Here is a 17,810-nt window from a genome sequence, read left to right on the forward strand (position 1 = left end):
AACAATCTTTGGCATGTTTACTAAAATGAAGTATAGCTCATGTGTCTACACCTTTATTAGGAAAGAGCGTGGTTTTTTTTTTTCCACTCCAATTATTTAACCTAGTGAATTCTTCTACTTTACTCTTTGCTTTCTTTACTTGTCCATCTAATGGTTTCTGTCAATGGAAAATGCAACACAATATACTAAATTCACTTTATTCTCCTGATTTATGTTAGGGGAAACACTTCTTCTCCAAGCTGGATGTGTCCTTCCCTGTGGAAAGAGCTTCATTACTGTAACACTCTTGGCCTCTCTCCAGGGCTTTACTTGTTACACCATTTTTAAATTTTGGAATAATAGGATCCCTGGGTGGCGCAGTAACCAGTGCCTGCCTTTGGCCCAGGGCGCAATCCTGGAGACCCGGGATCGAATCCCACGTCAGGCTCCTGGTGCATGGAGCCTGCTTCTCCCTCTGCCTGTGTCTCTGCCTCTCTCTCTCTCTCTTTCTCTCTCTCTCTGTGGCTATCATAAATAAAAATTATAACAAAATTTTTTGGAATAATAAACCAAACATGCTCACCAATGCTATTTAACTGGAAGTTTAAATCTATTTAATTCTGGAGTTCAGTTAAAGGATTTATTTTGCTCTTGCACTAAGCTATGTCCTCTTATCTAGTCTTTATCAGTAATAAAAGTAAGTTTTGATCTCCCATTTGCCTTTATATTTTATCTTATTTCTCAATTTCTTCAGAACCCAAGTGAGTAAAAAAGGTGATACTACTTGCTCCTTCAAAAATCCCAACAAGTTATTCAAAAATATTTATTTAATATTTACTGTTAGGATACTAAAAGTAAGACAATGAATGAAAAACACTATCCCTGCCATCAAGTAAAAAGGCACTCAGTATTCACTCATAGAACAAATTTCAGAAATGGACTGGACTACAAAAATAGCAATCATCAGTAATATCTCCTCTGGATGAGGATGATGAACAATGGATGAGAATCCACCATTTGTAATTACACACAACCAGATACTTTTATTACACCATTATTGGACAGAAAGACACACAAAGTTACAAGCTTTCTGTGTAATAGAAAAGAGATAAATCATCATGTTCATAAGTAACCTGTGGCATCTCTATGCATATTGTACATTTAAAACTTTACTTATCATGATAAACATCTATTCCTTGGTGACTAGGACCAGGGGTATGGTCATAGTCAACTTCAATTAAAAGCACTTAAATATGATCTTATTTAAGAATGTAAACCAACCAGGAAAATGATGACAAGCAAAGAAGCAAATACTAATTTTTAAAATGTGTGTCCAACCACAGGTTCACAGGCCTTCATCTGAGTCTCTTTATTTTATTTATTTTATTTTTTTTAATTTTTATTTATTTATGATAGTCACACAGAGAGAGAGAGAGAGAGAGAGGCAGAGACACAGGCAGAGGGAGAAGCAGGCTCCATGCACCGGGAGCCCGACGTGGCATTCGATCCCGGGTCTCCAGGATCGCGCCCTGGGCCAAAGGCAGGCGCCAAACCGCTGCGCCACCCAGGGATCCCTGAGTCTCTTTATTTTAGAAATAGTTCTGATAAACTAGATTATCTTGTTTCCTAATTAACAGCAGATTAGAAGGGACAAGTTAGAAACAGAAGTATTAGCATCTAGAGAATGTGAAAGACACAGGCACACTGATAGCAGTAAAAAAAAAAAACAAAAACAAAACATAAGAACTCCATTAGACTATAAACTCCATGAGGGTAGGAGTTGATTTCTTGTTCTATATTATATTCCCAGTGCCTAGCACACGGTAGGTGCTCAGTAAATAACTGATGAATAATGGAAGACTGAATAAACTATAAACGCTAACACTCCTTATTCTGTGTAACGACAAATAGTTTTATACACCTCAACAGACTCTGAGGGCAAGTCCAGATTAACAAAAATATTGATTTTCTTAATAATGACACCAATCTTGCAAAAAACATTTAAAAAGTTAATTATATTTAGAACAGTTGCTTTATAAAGACAGATAAAGGGTTAATATCCAAAATGGCAATAAAAAGAACATTGATAAGCTTCAGTTTTCTGAAATATTAACTTATTTCCCTAACTACACTGGATAAATGAATTGTTAACATAAAAATTTCAGTGGTAAAAAAACCTTACCTATTTATGATTCATTCTCAGGCAAGACTGTAATTTTTCAATGTATTAATTTAAATGAAATGCTATATAAATACTAATGAAAAATGTAATATAATGAGTGTACACAGCAATACTATATTCATTACTTACAAAGTAAATACAGCTAAACATAATGGTATCTCAAAATAGGTAGAAAAAACTCACACACTCAGTTCACTATAAACAGCATTCTGAAGTTTCTTCTCCCAACCTATTTTTTAAAAAAGAATAAAATACACAAACATATTAGTTTTAAAAATAAGCATACATTATAATTAAATTTATCTCACTAAAACTCTAACAGCATATTTATTTGTGAAATAACTTCTTCAAATGCCAATTGCTGTGTAAGTGTTATTAAGGAATGAAGTATTTCCTACATGTTCACAGTGTCTGTTGGCAAACACTAAGTAGCAAAATTATCAATATGACACTATTTTTTAAGTAAAACCATTGCACCATTTTCTCATGGTTGGAGGAACATTTCCTTCTTCCACTGCTAAGGTGCTCAATTAATGCCAAAATTACAGCTGTCTACTGTACTACTAGTGCTATGAGGAATGTGCCAAGGGAAGGGCAAGAAACATCCAGGCACCTGATAGACAGATCGTAACCAATTAGTTAAACTAACTAGTCAGCAAACTCCTAAACAACAGAAACATTATTATGAGGTACCATCAGACCAGTTAGCTTGGCCACTAACTACTTGAACTTAACCAGTTAATATCTCAAGTAAGCCAATTTCCGAGTGCAAAGGTTAGAAAATACAGAACCTCTTTTCTTGCTCTAAAAGAAATTAGGGTTTTCTTTTTCTTTTCTTTGAAAGGATAGAAAAGAGGAGGGGGAAAAAGTGTAAAAGGAAAAGAAGCCATAAGTGGAAGCAAAAGAGGAGGTGCTTGGCGAGGGAGATTCTTCATACATTCAGGATGTATTTTGATCACAAAGTAAACTACATTCAAAACTGATTAGTTTAATCAGTGTTCCTGAAGTTTTGCAGTATTTTATTGAAATATCTGAAAGTTCTAATTCTCCTCAAAGAGAAAACTACCCAGCCACTGCTTCACAATTTTGAATGAGTAACTGAAGTGTGAAGATAAAATATTCCCTCCAAATGAAGTATTTCCTTATTTTCCCTTAAAGAATTAGGAGAGAAAAAAGCAACTTACAAACCTGATATTTTAAAGAATTCCTTAATATCTTCTTTTAGTGATTCAAGTTTAATCTCAGGTCTCTGAAGACTGGCCTAATTTTAGAAAGAAGAAGAAAAAGAAGAAAGGAAAAGACAGAGGTCAAAAGAAAGTCATTTGGGTTGATATTAAATATGAATGAAAAGTTTTATAAGAGGTGTCCAAATGTGCATACTATTTTAAAAATCCCATTTTGAAGTCCGAGCACCTTTAGATAATAGAATTATCTAGAATAGCTCATAATAGAGAAGACTTTTTTACCTACTCTTAAAATACAGGATCTGTGATGGTATACCGTAGTCTACTCAAAATATAAAAACTTGCAGCTTATAAACACTTAACATTTTTATCTAGGACTTTTATCTTTGTGAATACTTAATATCTATTTTTCTAGCAGGAAAAATACTTAGCTTTTATAAATTCATTTCCTTAATATTATATCAAACATATACTGTGGCATTTACACCTAATGGCTTAAAAACCCAGTTGCATCCCTTACAAATGGATCTCTGAATAGCATCTTCTTCTTTGGATTGCTGCTCAATGCAAACCTTTATTTGTTGTGCAGATTTATGGAAAACACATAAAACTACTAGTTCACAAATACTTATTAGTGTCTCCTTCATCTTCAAGTGCATGTTTTCTATTCTATTGGTTTTTCACACTGTAATTTTTACCAAAAGTAATAATTTCTCCAATTTATAATGGCTTTGATTATTTTCAAAGTGTTGATCTCTTATCATCTAGTTCTATCAAATTCTAAAAGTATTCCTTAAGAAGGCATTACTATTAGAGTAACTAATAAGTATTTCAAATCTAAGAAATCAAACATTGATCTTAACTTCCACTCACTATTCTTTCCTGCTCATCTATTTTTTAATCCCAATCAAGGAAATTACCATGCACCAGATATTCTAAATCAGAAAATTTAGTTATTCTTAATTCTACTCTAACCCCTCAAAGATTCAACCCCTTTCTGGGAAGATGGCATTGGAGGCAGTGAGTTATTTTTTGGTTTGGGTGCTTTTTTTATTTTGTTTTTTAATCTCTCTGATTTCCACATAAAAACAGTCCGAACAACTGAATAGGAAAACCAAAATCCCATGGAAAACATTTACAACAAAACTTAGTGAAAAGATATCCCCACAATAGTTGGGGACAAACAAACAACCATAAGACCTGTATGGTATTAGCATTTATGCAGGAAAAAGCCAAAGGAAGTAGTAGGGTACATGATGGATGTGAAACAGGAGAACCCCCAAAATAGCCAACACTGTTTTCACTGGAACATATGAAGAGCCAATTTTAGAACAGGAGTGAAAACTGGGAGGGGTTTTGCCTAATTGAATATAGCAGATGAGGTCTGAAGAGACTGTGAAAGCCCAGCATCTGTGAATTCTTGACACTGACCAACCAGCATCCCCTTTCCAGATATGGTCATTCTGAAGAGAAAATACTGATAGAGTAATAAATATTGAGGATGACTGGGAACTAATGTATTATCTTGAAAGCCAGTAAGTAAAGGAAAAGGCATGTCTTCTTGCCTTTCCTAAATAAACTGCACATCACAGGGTAACTAAATAATAAATAAAAGGAAATACCTCGATAAAAGTATTCCAGCTAGTAACTAAAACAGATGGGATATAAACAGAATATCACCATTTTGCAACCCCTAATAAATGACTAATTCTAGGCATTGAGCAGAAAGAGCTGTTAACATTGCAAAAGACAATTAGATATTATGTACTTCTCAATGAAAGAACACTCCCTTGCAAAGGGATGACACCACAGTCTCATCAAGCCCTTGGTCCTGCTGTCCATTTACAAGTCCTACAAAGGCTAAAGGAACATGTTAAGTTGCACCATGAGGGTGCATTCAGAAAACCCCAGGATATGAGAAATTCTAAAGATCAAATGGCTCTGTTCTTTAGCTCACAAGGTGTGAGGAAAACAAAGGGAAGGAGAGAAAACCTGTAGATTTAAAAAGACATATCAAAAAAAACTTTTTTAGGGCAGCCCAGGTGGCTCAGCGGTTTAGTGCAGCCTTCAGCCCAGGGCATGATCCTGGAGACCCGAGATCGAGGCCCACATTGGGCTCCCTGCATGGAGCCTGCTTCTCCCTCTGCCTGTGTCTGTGCCCCTCTCTCTCTCTCTCTCTCTCTGTGTGTCTCTCACGAATAAATAAATAAAATCTTTAAAAAAAAAAAAAACTTTTTTTAGGGGCACCTGGGTGGCTCAGTTGGTTAAGCATCCAACTCTTCGTTTGGCTCAGGTCATGATTTCAGGGTTGTGGAATGACCCCAGTCAGGCTCCGCACTCAGCCAGAGTCTGCTGGAGTGTCTTTCACCTTTCTTTCTCTCTTCTTTGCTCCTCCCCAACTCATGCGTGTTCTGTCTCTTTCTCTCAAGTTAATAAATATTTTTAAAAATTATTTTTAAATTTAAAAACGTTTTTAATTGGCAAGACCAAGTTAGGGTATTTTCATGTGAGGGTTATATATTTGCCTAATAGAAGTATCAAGAAACGCAAGGAAACGATTACCATAATAAAAACCAGGTTGTTTGGGAGGGAGGAGTTTGTGATTGGAGTGGGTCAAATGGAAGGGTTTCTGGTGTGGCTGGCAAAGTTTCATTTTTTTAAAGGGTGGTTGTTATATGGTCGTTCATCTTATCATTCATTACCTGGCAGGTTTGTTTTATACAGTTTCTGTGTTTTATTTTACAATAAAAAGCATCAAAAAAGAAAAATATGCCAATTTATTCCTTCTCTCCATTCTAAAGTCCCACATTTGAGCCTAAGTCCTCATCATTTCTCATTTGGATCACTGTAATAGCTTCCAAACTGTACATCTTGCCACTTCATCTAAATTGCAATTGTTCCCCACCTGGCATTTTCACACTCCCTTATTTTACTGTTTCTTCTTTCTTAGCATTTATTACCTTCTAATATACCATATGATTAATGTATTTACTATGTTTATTGGTACACTGTCTATAATCCTACACTAGAAGTAATAAGCTCCACTAAAACAAGGATCTTTGCTTTTTTGTTCACTGTTATATCCTAAATGCTTAGAATGGTTACTTTCACATAATAGGTGATCAATTAATGTTTACTGAATAAATGAACCAATTTCTCTCCTCTTTATCAATCCATTCTCCAGCATTTTCTTCCTAAAACAGAAGGCCTTCCTGACTGCAAATCTCCACAGCATAAAATAAGGAATCTAAACTTTTCAACAGGGCACACTTGGCTCTTCACAACGTAGACCAACTTAACTCTCCAAATTCATCAGCTGCTCTTCCACCAAGCTAACAACATCCTCTCCTCTCTCACACCTTCTCTCCCCAACACACCCTACTCTCTCTCTAGTCACTGTGAACCACATTCACTGATCCCCCAACTGTTAAGTATTTTAAGAGTTTCACGCTTTTGTTCATGTTGTCTCTCAGATGCAAGTGCTCCCTCACCATCTTGGCAGATACCTACTAACTTCCAAGACATCCCTCAAATACCACCTCCTTTCTTAGTTCACCCCTACCACTTGCCTACAAAGATAGTACACTCTGTTCCTGTTACAACACTCATCAGATTATATTGTAATTTTCAGCTCACCTATTTTTCTTCTGGACTCTTAAATTCAAAGGCAAGGACCATAACTTCATTTTTGCATCTCTAGTATTAACTTAGTACTAATTGTAGCTTGAAAAAATTTTATCGGTCAAATCATGCTCTATCCTTTTTATACAATTTTCACCCAAATAAGCAAGGAACTTTATAGAAGTTATTGCTAACTAAAGAAACTGGTTTCTAGTCTCTTATTCCAGGGATTTTAAAAGCTGCAAAACTTTGCTCATTATTCAAAAGCACCAAAGCAAAAGGAAATAGGTTTTCCTTTACTAAGCCTATATTTGGAAATGACTCTGAGGTAGCATAATTAAAAGAATTTCAAGGGAAAAAAACTGGTTATTCCTTCTAAATATGTACAGTATTTTAAAGTTGCTAGACTTCCTAGATATATTTTTTAATCAAAGGCAAATCAAATTCCTAATCATCAACATAATTATAAAAATCTTGAGAAATTTGGGGCTCCTGGGTGCTTTGGCTGAATGAGCATCTGACTCTTGATTTCGGCTCAGGTCATGATCTCAGGGCCATGGGACTGAGCCCAATGCCAGGCTCCGCACTGAGCATGGAGTCTGCTTGAGATTCTCTCTCTCCCTCTCCCTTTGCCTCTCCCCATACCATTCATACTCTCTCTCAAAAAAAAAAAAAATTCTTGAGAAACTTAAAAAGCAAAAGCAGGCCAGTGACAGGAGGGCAACATGGTAAGACAGTTCTTGAATATGCTTTAGTAGCATAATCCCTTTTTAAAATGAAACCCAATTTAAAACCCTAGTATATAAAACACATTGAAAGTGGTATTAGTAGACAGTAAAAATGAGTGTTCTCTCATTGACTAAAGTATAATTAATTACATTAGAAGTATATAGCTTTATTATGATACAGCTTCAATATCCAATTTGTTTTTGTATTTTGTTTTGGTTGTTCAACATAAAAAGTCTTGATTCACAGAAATAAGTGTTTGTACTTTTAATAGCTTCCTGGCAATTTCAGCACACTCCCAAATTAAACTGCTGCGGGAAATCGAAAGAGGAGACTGGGAGAATTGTTTTTTTGAAAATAAATTACGGAAGAGACACTTGGCTGGCTCGGTCAGTTAAGCGTCCAACTCTTGATTCCAGCTCATTCCATGATTTCAGGGTCACAGGATGGAGCCCTATGTCAGGCCCCATTCTCAGCTTGAGATTCTCTCCCTTTCCCTCTGCGCTTCCTCCCACTTGCTCTCTCTCTTTAAATAAATAAAATCTCGGGATCCCTGGGTGGCTCAGCGGTTTAGCACCTGCCTTCGGCCCAGGGCATGATCCTGGAGTCTCCAGATTGAGTCCCACGTCGGGCTCCCTGCATGGAGCCTGCTTCTCCCCCTGCCTGCGTCTCTGCCTCTCTCTCTCTCTCTCTCTCTCTGTCTCTCATGAATAAATAAAAAAAATCTTTAAAAAAATAAATAAATAAAATCTGTTTAAAAAAGAAAACATAAATAAATAAATAAATAAATAAATAATAAATAAATAAGAAAACAAATCACTGATATTAGTTATCATACGTATTAAACTCAGAGTTTCTGATGCTTATAACTGCTAACACTACACATATCATATTACCACTACGTGATGTGTCACTGGCTCATTTGTCCAACATTGCCACAGTAATATCATTAAGGGAACCTCTGTTGAGCAGGTGCACCTGTGCTCTGCCAACACCCTGCGCTAGTATCCTTACTCACACAATGAACCGTGAGTCCGCATGCGCAAACCTCAATATTTTGAAAGACCAATGTAGAATTATATCCTTGCTCATCAATGACACATTAAGTGTCTCTATATATGAAGATGATGAAAGAAACAGGGTTTTTTCCTGGGATTTATCTGCAGACAAGTTAACTTGGAAGCACAACACTTGATTATGAAGTATTTAATATAACAATGCATTTTCAAGAATAGTGCTTAATATATTTTATTTATATTACTGTTAAAATTAAGAATTTTTGAATAGGGGTACCTTGGTGGCTCAGTGAGCTAAGCATCTCCCTTCAGCTCAGCTCATATCTCCAGGTCGTGGGATCGAGCCCCACATTGCAAGCAGGGAGTATGCTTCTCCCTCGGCCCCTCCCCACTGCTCGTTCTCTCTTTCTCTCAAATAAATAAATAAAATCTTCAAGAAAAAGAATTTTTAAATAAATAGGACATTTCCTTGGGTATAACAGAGCACAATTTTAAAACCACTTGGGACTAAATAAATAAGGACAGAATTTGGCATCAGAAGATCTCTCAGCCTTATTTTTTTTTTAAGATTTTATTCTGAGGTTAGGGTGGCTTCCACTGTTCGGGGCTTAGGGTGCCATGAGGGGTGACCGAGGACAAGGGCACGGCGGGCACTTCGGGTCCCGAGGAGGCCCAGGAGGCGGGTTCCAGCCATTTGTGCCACATATTCCATTTGATTTCTATCTGTGTGAGATGGCTTTCCCCCAGGTCAAGCCAGCGCCTGACGAAACTTCCTTCAGTGAGGCCTTGCTGAAGAGGAATCATGATCTTGCTCCTAATTCTGCTGAACAGGCGTCTATCCTTTCTCTGGTGACAAAAATCAACAATGTGACTGACAATTTGATTGTGGCTCCAGGGACATTCGAAGAGCAAACTGAAGAAGTGTGACAGGTGGGATCGTATAAAAAGGGAACAATGACTACAGGACACAATGTGGCTGACCTGGTGGTAATCCTAAAGATTCTGCCAACATTGGAAGCTGCTGCCGCCCTAGGGAACGAAGTTGTGGAAAGCCTGAGAGCACAGGATCCTTCTGAAGTTTTAACCATGCTGACCAACGAAACTGGCTTTGAGATCAGTTCTTCTGATGCTACAGTGAAGATTCTCATTACAACAGTGCCACCCAATCTCCGAAAACTGGACCCAGAACTCCATTTGGATATCAGGGGGTTGCAGAGTGCTTCAGCAGCCATCAGACATGCCTGCTGGTTTGAGGAAAATGCTTCTCAGTCCACAGTTAAAGTTCTCATTAGACTGCTGAGAACCTGTGGATTCGTTTTCCTGGCTTTGAGCCACTCACACCCTGGATCCTTGACCTACTCGGGCACTATGCTGTGATGAACAATCCCACCAGACAGCCTTTGGCCCTAAATGTGGCATACAGGCGGTGCTTACAGATTCTGGCTGCAGGACTGTTCCTGCCAGGGTCAGTGGGAATCACTGACCCCTGTGAAAGTGGCAACTTCAGAGTACACACAGTCATGACTCTGGAACAACAGGACATGGTGCGCTATACAGCTCAGATTCTGGTCCGTATCCTCTCACATGGTGGTTTTCGGAAGATTCTTGGCCAGGAGGGTGATGCCAGCTATCTTGCTTCTGAGATATCTACCTGGGATGGAGTGATAGTGACACCTTCAGAAAAGGTTTATGGGAAGCCACCAGAAAAGAAGGAAGGAGAATCAGAGGAGGAGAATACAGAAGAACCACCTCAAGGAGAGGGAGAGGAAGAGGAAGCATGGAGACTCAGGAGTGACCTTCCTTTCTCTTCACCCCGTTTCTTGTCCAAGGGGAAGACTGCAGCCTAAGCTAACTGCTCCTAGCTTTAATAAGGGGGCATTTCTGAGGGATAGGGGAGACAGAAGTGTCATTCCACTGGGTTCTGATTGGCTCAGTAGCCAGAAGTCTTCCATTTATGACCTATGCCATCCATCTATAGTGAAACAATACCAGCTTTTCTCCTAAGACTTCAGAAAACCCAGTTCTTGGAAACCTCTCCAACCAGTACTTCGTTGTTGAAATGTTGTGAACTGTTAAGTGTCTGGAATTTTTTTTTTTTTCTAAGAAAAATGATTAAAGTACTTCCTAGTAAAAAAAAAAAAAAAAAAAAAAAAATTTTTTTTTTGAAATATATAGAGAGAAAGTGAGAGAGAGAGCACGAGCAGGGGACAGAGGGAGAGGGAGAAGTAGGCTCCCCGATGAGCAGGGAGCCCAATGTGGGGCTGGATCCCAGGACCCTGAGATCATGACCTGAGCTGAAGGCAGACGCTTCACCGACTGAGCCACCCAGGCACCCCATCTCTCAACCTTATTTATCATCTTGGTCAAGTAATTTAACCTCTCTGTATCTGAGTGTTCTTTATTTAATAGGGAAAGTAATAACTGAACTAGGTTATTGTGAGATTTAAATTTAAAATTTTTCAAAGTTATTTCTAGTTGGTCAGTCCAGTGTAAATAAAGTTGTGTTATAAAATATGAGGTATCCAGATGACCATGGACTAAATGTAAAAGACTAGCAGGGAGGGAGTGCCTGGAGGTAGAGGTTTTTTAATATATCTACAACAAAATTTAAGCCTTTCTTTAAACAAAACACCTTTAACTCACTATGAGAGCTGGTAAAAACAGGATAAAAAATATAATCCAGCAAGCGTGTACATTACCCTGCATACATCCTTCACCCATTTATTTATGTTGACATTATGTTGACTTCACCATTCTGCACTCTAAACACACATGACTACCTCTATTCCCACCACCCTTGACACACACAAATACACACAAGAATTCAGTTTCTACTTTCACCAGAACAATCTTAATCCAAAGCATTAGCCATTGGCAATCTTAAATTTCTAAACCTGGTAAGTAAAGAAAACTAGAGAAGCAAAGTGGCTAATGACTTGGCTAAGTCCAAGAAGCTGAGCAGTAACCTGAGACTACAGACTCCATGAAGTACAAAGCAGGGCATAGCAAGGTCTACAAAAGAGGATTCCAAGGATCTTTTAACTCCCTTTAAAGAAGCCCCCATCCTCTCCACTTCTCACTATGCCATCATGCTTCATCTTTCTGTGTCTGAAGAATCACAGAATTTCAGGGTTAAAAGAAACTACAGAGCTCTTCTAGGCCAACTAACCATTTAATAAAACTCTCCTTTCTAGGGGTTTCCTAGCTTAGAAACTCTAACTTAGAAACGGTAAACTAGGGGGAGAATTAAGATGGCCAAGTAATAGGGAGACCCTGAGCTTGTCTCATCCTTCAAACACTGCTAGATCAACATCAGATCATTTTGGACAACTAGCAAATCAATGAGGATTAAGAAAATCTGCACAATTAGAGGGAGAGACTAGAGCAAATGCAAGGTTCAGAGATGTGAACTAGAGGAGAAAAAAGCCACAGGGGCACAGAGGGAAGAGAGCCCTTTATACAAAAGAAGTCAGGGAGAGGGGGAAAGAAAGCAGCACATAGGATTCCTGCAAATTCTGTGGTGCGAGGACCCTCTGGGTTGGACTGGGAGAGAATGTCATCCTTCCTGGAGTACATTTGGAAGACGGTATATTGCCTCTCCAAGGACAAAAGGTCCACCAGACCTTAGGTCTGACTGTGACGCAATGCAGTAGGCCTCTCCTCCAGAGGACCAACACAGGCCCTCCGCATGTACCGAGTCATAGATCAGAGAGTGCGCCAAAGCATGTTTCAGTTCTGGTGGAAACAGGACCACATTTTGCTTTCATTTTTTCTTTGGAATCAGGCTTATAGCTTTTTGCTAGTTTACTTGTATGTTTGTTTCCTTTTCTCATTTTTTGGGTCAGGCTTTTTCTTTGGAATCAGGCTTATAGTTTTTTTTTGTCTGTTTGCTTTTTTGTTGCTTTTCTCTTTTCTTGGATCAGGTTTTCGGGGGCATTTTCAGGCTTATGTTAACACACAAATCAAAGCACACCTAATTAAAGGTCCAAACACTCCCCACGACAAGCAAGGAACAACTCTGCAGAGGACTGACCTGTGGGAAAGAGCAGTCAAAACACAACAGCAAAGTGCACACAGCATACACCAGAAACACTTCCTGAAGTGCAAGGCCCTGGACAGTGTATGACCTCCTTCTTAATACAGTATTACTCTCAGGAGCAGGAAATGTAACAAGCTTTCAGAATATGCAAAAGACCGGAACCTAGACATAATGACAAAATGGGAGGAATTATCCCCCAAAAATAAGGTCAAGAAAAATCACAGCCAGAGATTTGCTCAAAACAGATATAAGCAATATACCTGAGCAAGAATTTAAAACAATAGTCATAAAAATATTAGGTAGGCTTGAAAGAAGCATAAAAGACACCAGAGAAACCCTTGCTCAGGAGATAAGAGACCTAAAAACTAGTCAGGCTGAAATAAAAAATGCTATAACTGAGATACAAAACCAACTGGTTATAATCACAACAAGGATGGAAGAAGCAGAGGAATGAGTAGATAATATAGAACATAAAACTATGGAAAATAATGAAGCTGAAAAGGAAAGGAAAAGACAGCTATTAGATCATGAATATAGACTTAAGGAACTCAGTGATTCCACAAGCATAATAATATCCATATCATAGGAATTGCGGAAGAAGAAGAGTAGGAGAAAAGGACAGAAGGTTTATTTGAATAAATTATAGCTGAGAACTTCCCTAATTTGGGGAAGGAAACAAGCACTCAAGTCCAAGAGGCACAGAGAACTTCCCTCATAATTAACAAAACCAGGTCAACAATAAGACATATCATAGAGAAACTTGCAAAATACAAACATAAGGAGAATTCTGAAAGCAGCTAGGGACAAAAGGTCCTTGAACCTACAAGGGTGGGCATACAAGGGTGGGTTAGCAGTAGACCTGTCCACAGAACTTGGCAGGCCAGAAAACACCAGCATGATATATTCAACACGCTAAATGGGAAAACTATGCAGCCAAAATATGCAGGTTGTCATTTAGAACAGGAGACGGTGGGTGTTGATTGGGTGTCTGCCTTCGGCTCAGGTCATGATCCTGGGGTCCTGGAATTGGGCCCCGCATTAGGCTTCCCACTCAGCAGGGAGCCTGCTTCTTCCTCTCTCTCTCTGCTGCTCCCCGTTTGTGTGTGCTCTCTCTCTCTCTTTCTGTCAAATAAATAAATAAAATCTTTTAAAAAAAATAGAATAGGAGAAGAGAGAGAGTTTTCAAGACAAGCAAAAACTAAAGGAGTTTGTGAATGCTAAACCAGCTCTGCAAGAAATACTAAAGGAGACCTTTGAGCAGCAGAGACCAAAAGCAACAAAGACTAGAAAGAAATACAGACAATCTACAGGAACAGTGACTTTATAAGTAATACAATGGCACTAAATTCATATCTATCAAAAATTACTCTGAATGTAAATAGACTAAATGTTCCCATCAAAGGACATAGGGTGTTAGAATGGATAAAAAACAAGACCCATCGACATGCTGTTTACAAGAGACTGATTTTAGACCCAAAGACACCTCCAGATTGAGAGTGAAGGGGTAGAGAGCCATCTATCATGTGAATGGACATCAAAAGAGAGCTGAAGTAGCTATACTTATATCAGACAAACTAGATTTTAAAACAAAGACTATAATAAGAGATGATGTAGGGCACTATATCATTAATAAAGAGGTCTATCCAACAAGGGGATCTAACAACTGTAAATATTTATGCCCCCAACTTGGGAGCAGCCAAATATATAAATCAATTAATAACAAACTTAGAGAAACTCACTGACAATAATACAATAATAGTAGGGGCTTTAACACGCCACTCACAGCAATGGACAATTCATTTAAGCAGAAGATCAACAGGGAAACAATGGCTTTGAATGACACACTGGACCAGATAGACTTAACAGATATATTCAGAGCATTTCATCCTAAAAGAGAATACACATTCTGTTTGAGTGTACATGAAACAATCTCTAGAATAGATCACATATTGGGTCACAAATCATAGAAAATTTGGAAAAGCCACAAGTACGTGGAGGTCAAAGAATATCCTACTAAAGAATGAATGGGTTAACCAGGAAATTTAAAAAGAAATTTAAAAAATACATGGAAGCAAATGAAAATGAAAACACAATAGTCCAAAACCTTTGGAATCCAGCAAAGGCAGTCAAAAGAGGTAAGTATACAACAATACAGGCATTGCTCAAGAAGCAAGAAAAGTCTTAAATTTACAATCTAACCTTACACCTAGAGGAACTGGAAAAAGAAAAGTAAATAAGGCCTAAAACCAACAGAAGAAGGGTAATAACTAAGATTAGAACAGAAATAAATGATCTAAAAATTAAAAACAAAACAAGAACAGATCAACAAAATTAGGAGCTAGTTCTTTGAAAGAATTAACAAAATTAATAACCCCCTACCCAGATTTATTTAAAAGAAAAGAGAAAGGATCCAAATAAATAAAACCATGAATGAAATAGGAGAAATCATAATCAACGCCACGGAAATACAAACAATTATAAGAGAATATTACGAGCAATTACAGGCCAACGAATTGGGTAATCTGGAAGAAATGGATACATTATTTTGGATAAACAACCAAAACTGAAACAGGAAGAAATAGAAAACTTCAACAGATCCAACAAAGAAATTGAATCAGAAATAAAAGATCTCCCAACAAACAAGAGTCCAGATGGCTTCCCAGGCAAATTCTACCAAACAGTTAAAGAAGAATCATTACCTATTCTTCTGAAGCTCTTCCCAAAAACTAGAAATGAAAAGAACACTTCCAAATTCATTCTATGAAGCCAGCATTACCTTGATTCCAAAACCAGGAAAGATCCACTAAAAAAAAGAATTATAGACCAATATCCTTGATGAACATGTATGCAAAAATTCTCAACAAGATATTGGCTAATCAAATCCAACAGTATATTAACAGGATTATTCACTATGATCAAGCGGGATTTATTCCTGTGCTGCAGGGGTGGTTCAATATCTGCAAATCAATTAATGTGAGACACCACAGTAATAAAAGAAAGGATAAGAACCATATGATCCTTTCGGTAGATGCAGAAAAAGCATTTGACAAAATGCAGCATCCTTTCTTGATAAAAACTCTCAAGAAAGTAAGGATAGAAGGAACATATCTCAACATCGCAAAGGCCATATACAAAAGACTCATGGCTAATATCATCCTCAATGGGGACAAACTTAGAGCTTTTCCCCTAAAGTCAGGAACACAACAGGGATGTCCACTCTCATCACTGTTGTTCAACATAGTACTGGAAATCCTAGCCTCAGCAATCAGACCACAAAAAGAAATAAAAGGCATCCAATTGACAACGAAGGTGACATGATACTCTATGCAGAAAACCTGAAAAACTCAACCACAAAATTGCTAGAACTGGTATAGGAATTCAGCAAAATCACAGAATATAAAATCAGTGTACAGAAGTCTGTTGTATTACTATGCACCAATAATGAAGCAGCAGAAAGAAAAATCAAGGAATCAATCTCATTTACAATTACACCAAAAACCATAAGATCCCTAGGGATAAACCTAACCAAAGAAGAATTCTGTACCCTAAAAACTACTGAACACTTATGAAAGAAATTGAAGGCATGAAGAAATGGAAAAACATTCCATATTGTAATGGAAGAACAAATACAGTTAAAATATCTATACTACCCAAAGCAATCTACATAGTCAATGCTATCCCTACCAAATAACACCAGCATTTTTTACAGAGCTAGAACAAATAATGCTAAGATTTGTATGGAACCAAAAAAAACCCCTGAATAGCCAAAGTAACATTAAAAAAGAAAACCAAAGCTAGAGCCATCACAATTACAGACTTCAAACTATACTACAAAACTGTAATCATTAAGGCAGTAGGGTACCGAACAAAAACAGGCATACACAGATCAATGGAATAGAGAATCCAGAAATGGACCCTCAACTCTATGGTCAACTAATCTTTGACAAAGTAGGAAAGAATATCCAGTGTAATAAAGACAGTCTCTTCAACAAATGATGTTGGAAAAAGTGGACAGTGACATGCAAAAGAATGAAACTGGACCACCTTCTTACACAATTAACAGAAATAAGTTCAAAATAAATGAAAGACTTCAATGTGAGACAGGAAAACATCAAAATCCTAGAGGAGAACATAGGTGGCAACCTCTTTGACCTTGACTGTAGCAACTTCTTACTAGATGCATCTCCAGACCCGAGGGAAACAAAAGCAAAAATGAATTATTAGGACTATCGAGATAAAATCCTTCTACACAGTGAAAGGAAACAATCAACAAAACTAAAAGGCAACCTACATAATGGGAGAAAATATTTACAAGTGACATATATGATAAAGGGCTAGTACCCAAAATCTATAAAGAACCTAACAAACTCAACACCCAAAAAATAGATAATCCAGTTAAGAAGACATGAACAGACATTTTTCCAAACAAGATATCTAGATGGTTAACAGATACATGAAAAGATCACCCATCATCAGGAAACAACACATTTTGGCGAGGATGTAGAGAAAAGGAACTCTCTTACACTGTTGTTGGAAATGCAAACTAGTGCAGCCACTCTGAAAAAGAGTATGGAGGTTTCTCAAAAAGTTAAAAATAGAGCTACCCTACAACCCAGCAATTGCACTACTAGGTATTTATCCAAAGGATACAAAAATACTGATTCAAAGGGACACATGTACCACGATATTTATAACAGCACTATCAACAATAGCCATGTTATGGAAAGAGCCCAAATGTCTACTGATTGATGAATGGATAAAGAAGATGTGGGGTGTGTGTGTTTGTGTGTGTATTAGAATATTACTCAGCCATCAAAAAGAATGAAATCTTGCCATTTGCAACAACCTGGATGGGACTAGAGTGTATTATGCTAAGCAAAATGCTAAGCGAAGTAAGAGAAAGACAAATACTAAATGATTTCACTCATATGTGGAATTTAAGAAACAAAACAGATGAACACAGGGGAGGCGAAAGAAAAATAAGATAAAAACAGAGAGGGAGACAAACCATAAAAGACTCTAACTATAGAGAGCAAACTGAGTGCTGCTGGAGGGGAGGTGTG

General features: G+C 37.6%; 1 protein-coding gene and 1 pseudogene across 3 annotated transcripts in view; one reads left to right on the forward strand and one right to left on the reverse strand.

Moving 5' to 3' along the window:
• Positions 1–17,810, reverse strand: part of TBC1D19 (TBC1 domain family member 19) — a 141,564-nt gene that overhangs the window by 107,156 nt on the left and 16,598 nt on the right. Inside the window, exons 2-3 of one of the 3 annotated variants that reach the window (XM_077880420.1) lie at positions 3,350–3,422; positions 2,345–2,390 (exon numbers count right to left, since the gene is read on the reverse strand). The exons of the other annotated variants lie outside the window; for them this stretch is intronic. Of the exons in view, the coding sequence (XP_077736546.1) occupies positions 2,345–2,390; positions 3,350–3,422 (119 nt within the window). The remainder of the gene's footprint in view (positions 1–2,344; positions 2,391–3,349; positions 3,423–17,810) is intronic. 3 annotated transcript variants of the gene reach the window in all.
• LOC144291167 (interleukin enhancer-binding factor 2 pseudogene) lies at positions 9,295–10,603 on the forward strand (annotated as a pseudogene).

The sequence above is a fragment of the Canis aureus genome, chromosome 2 (genome assembly GCF_053574225.1).
Source record: "Canis aureus isolate CA01 chromosome 2, VMU_Caureus_v.1.0, whole genome shotgun sequence".
In the NCBI taxonomy this organism is placed as follows: domain Eukaryota; kingdom Metazoa; phylum Chordata; class Mammalia; order Carnivora; family Canidae; genus Canis; species Canis aureus.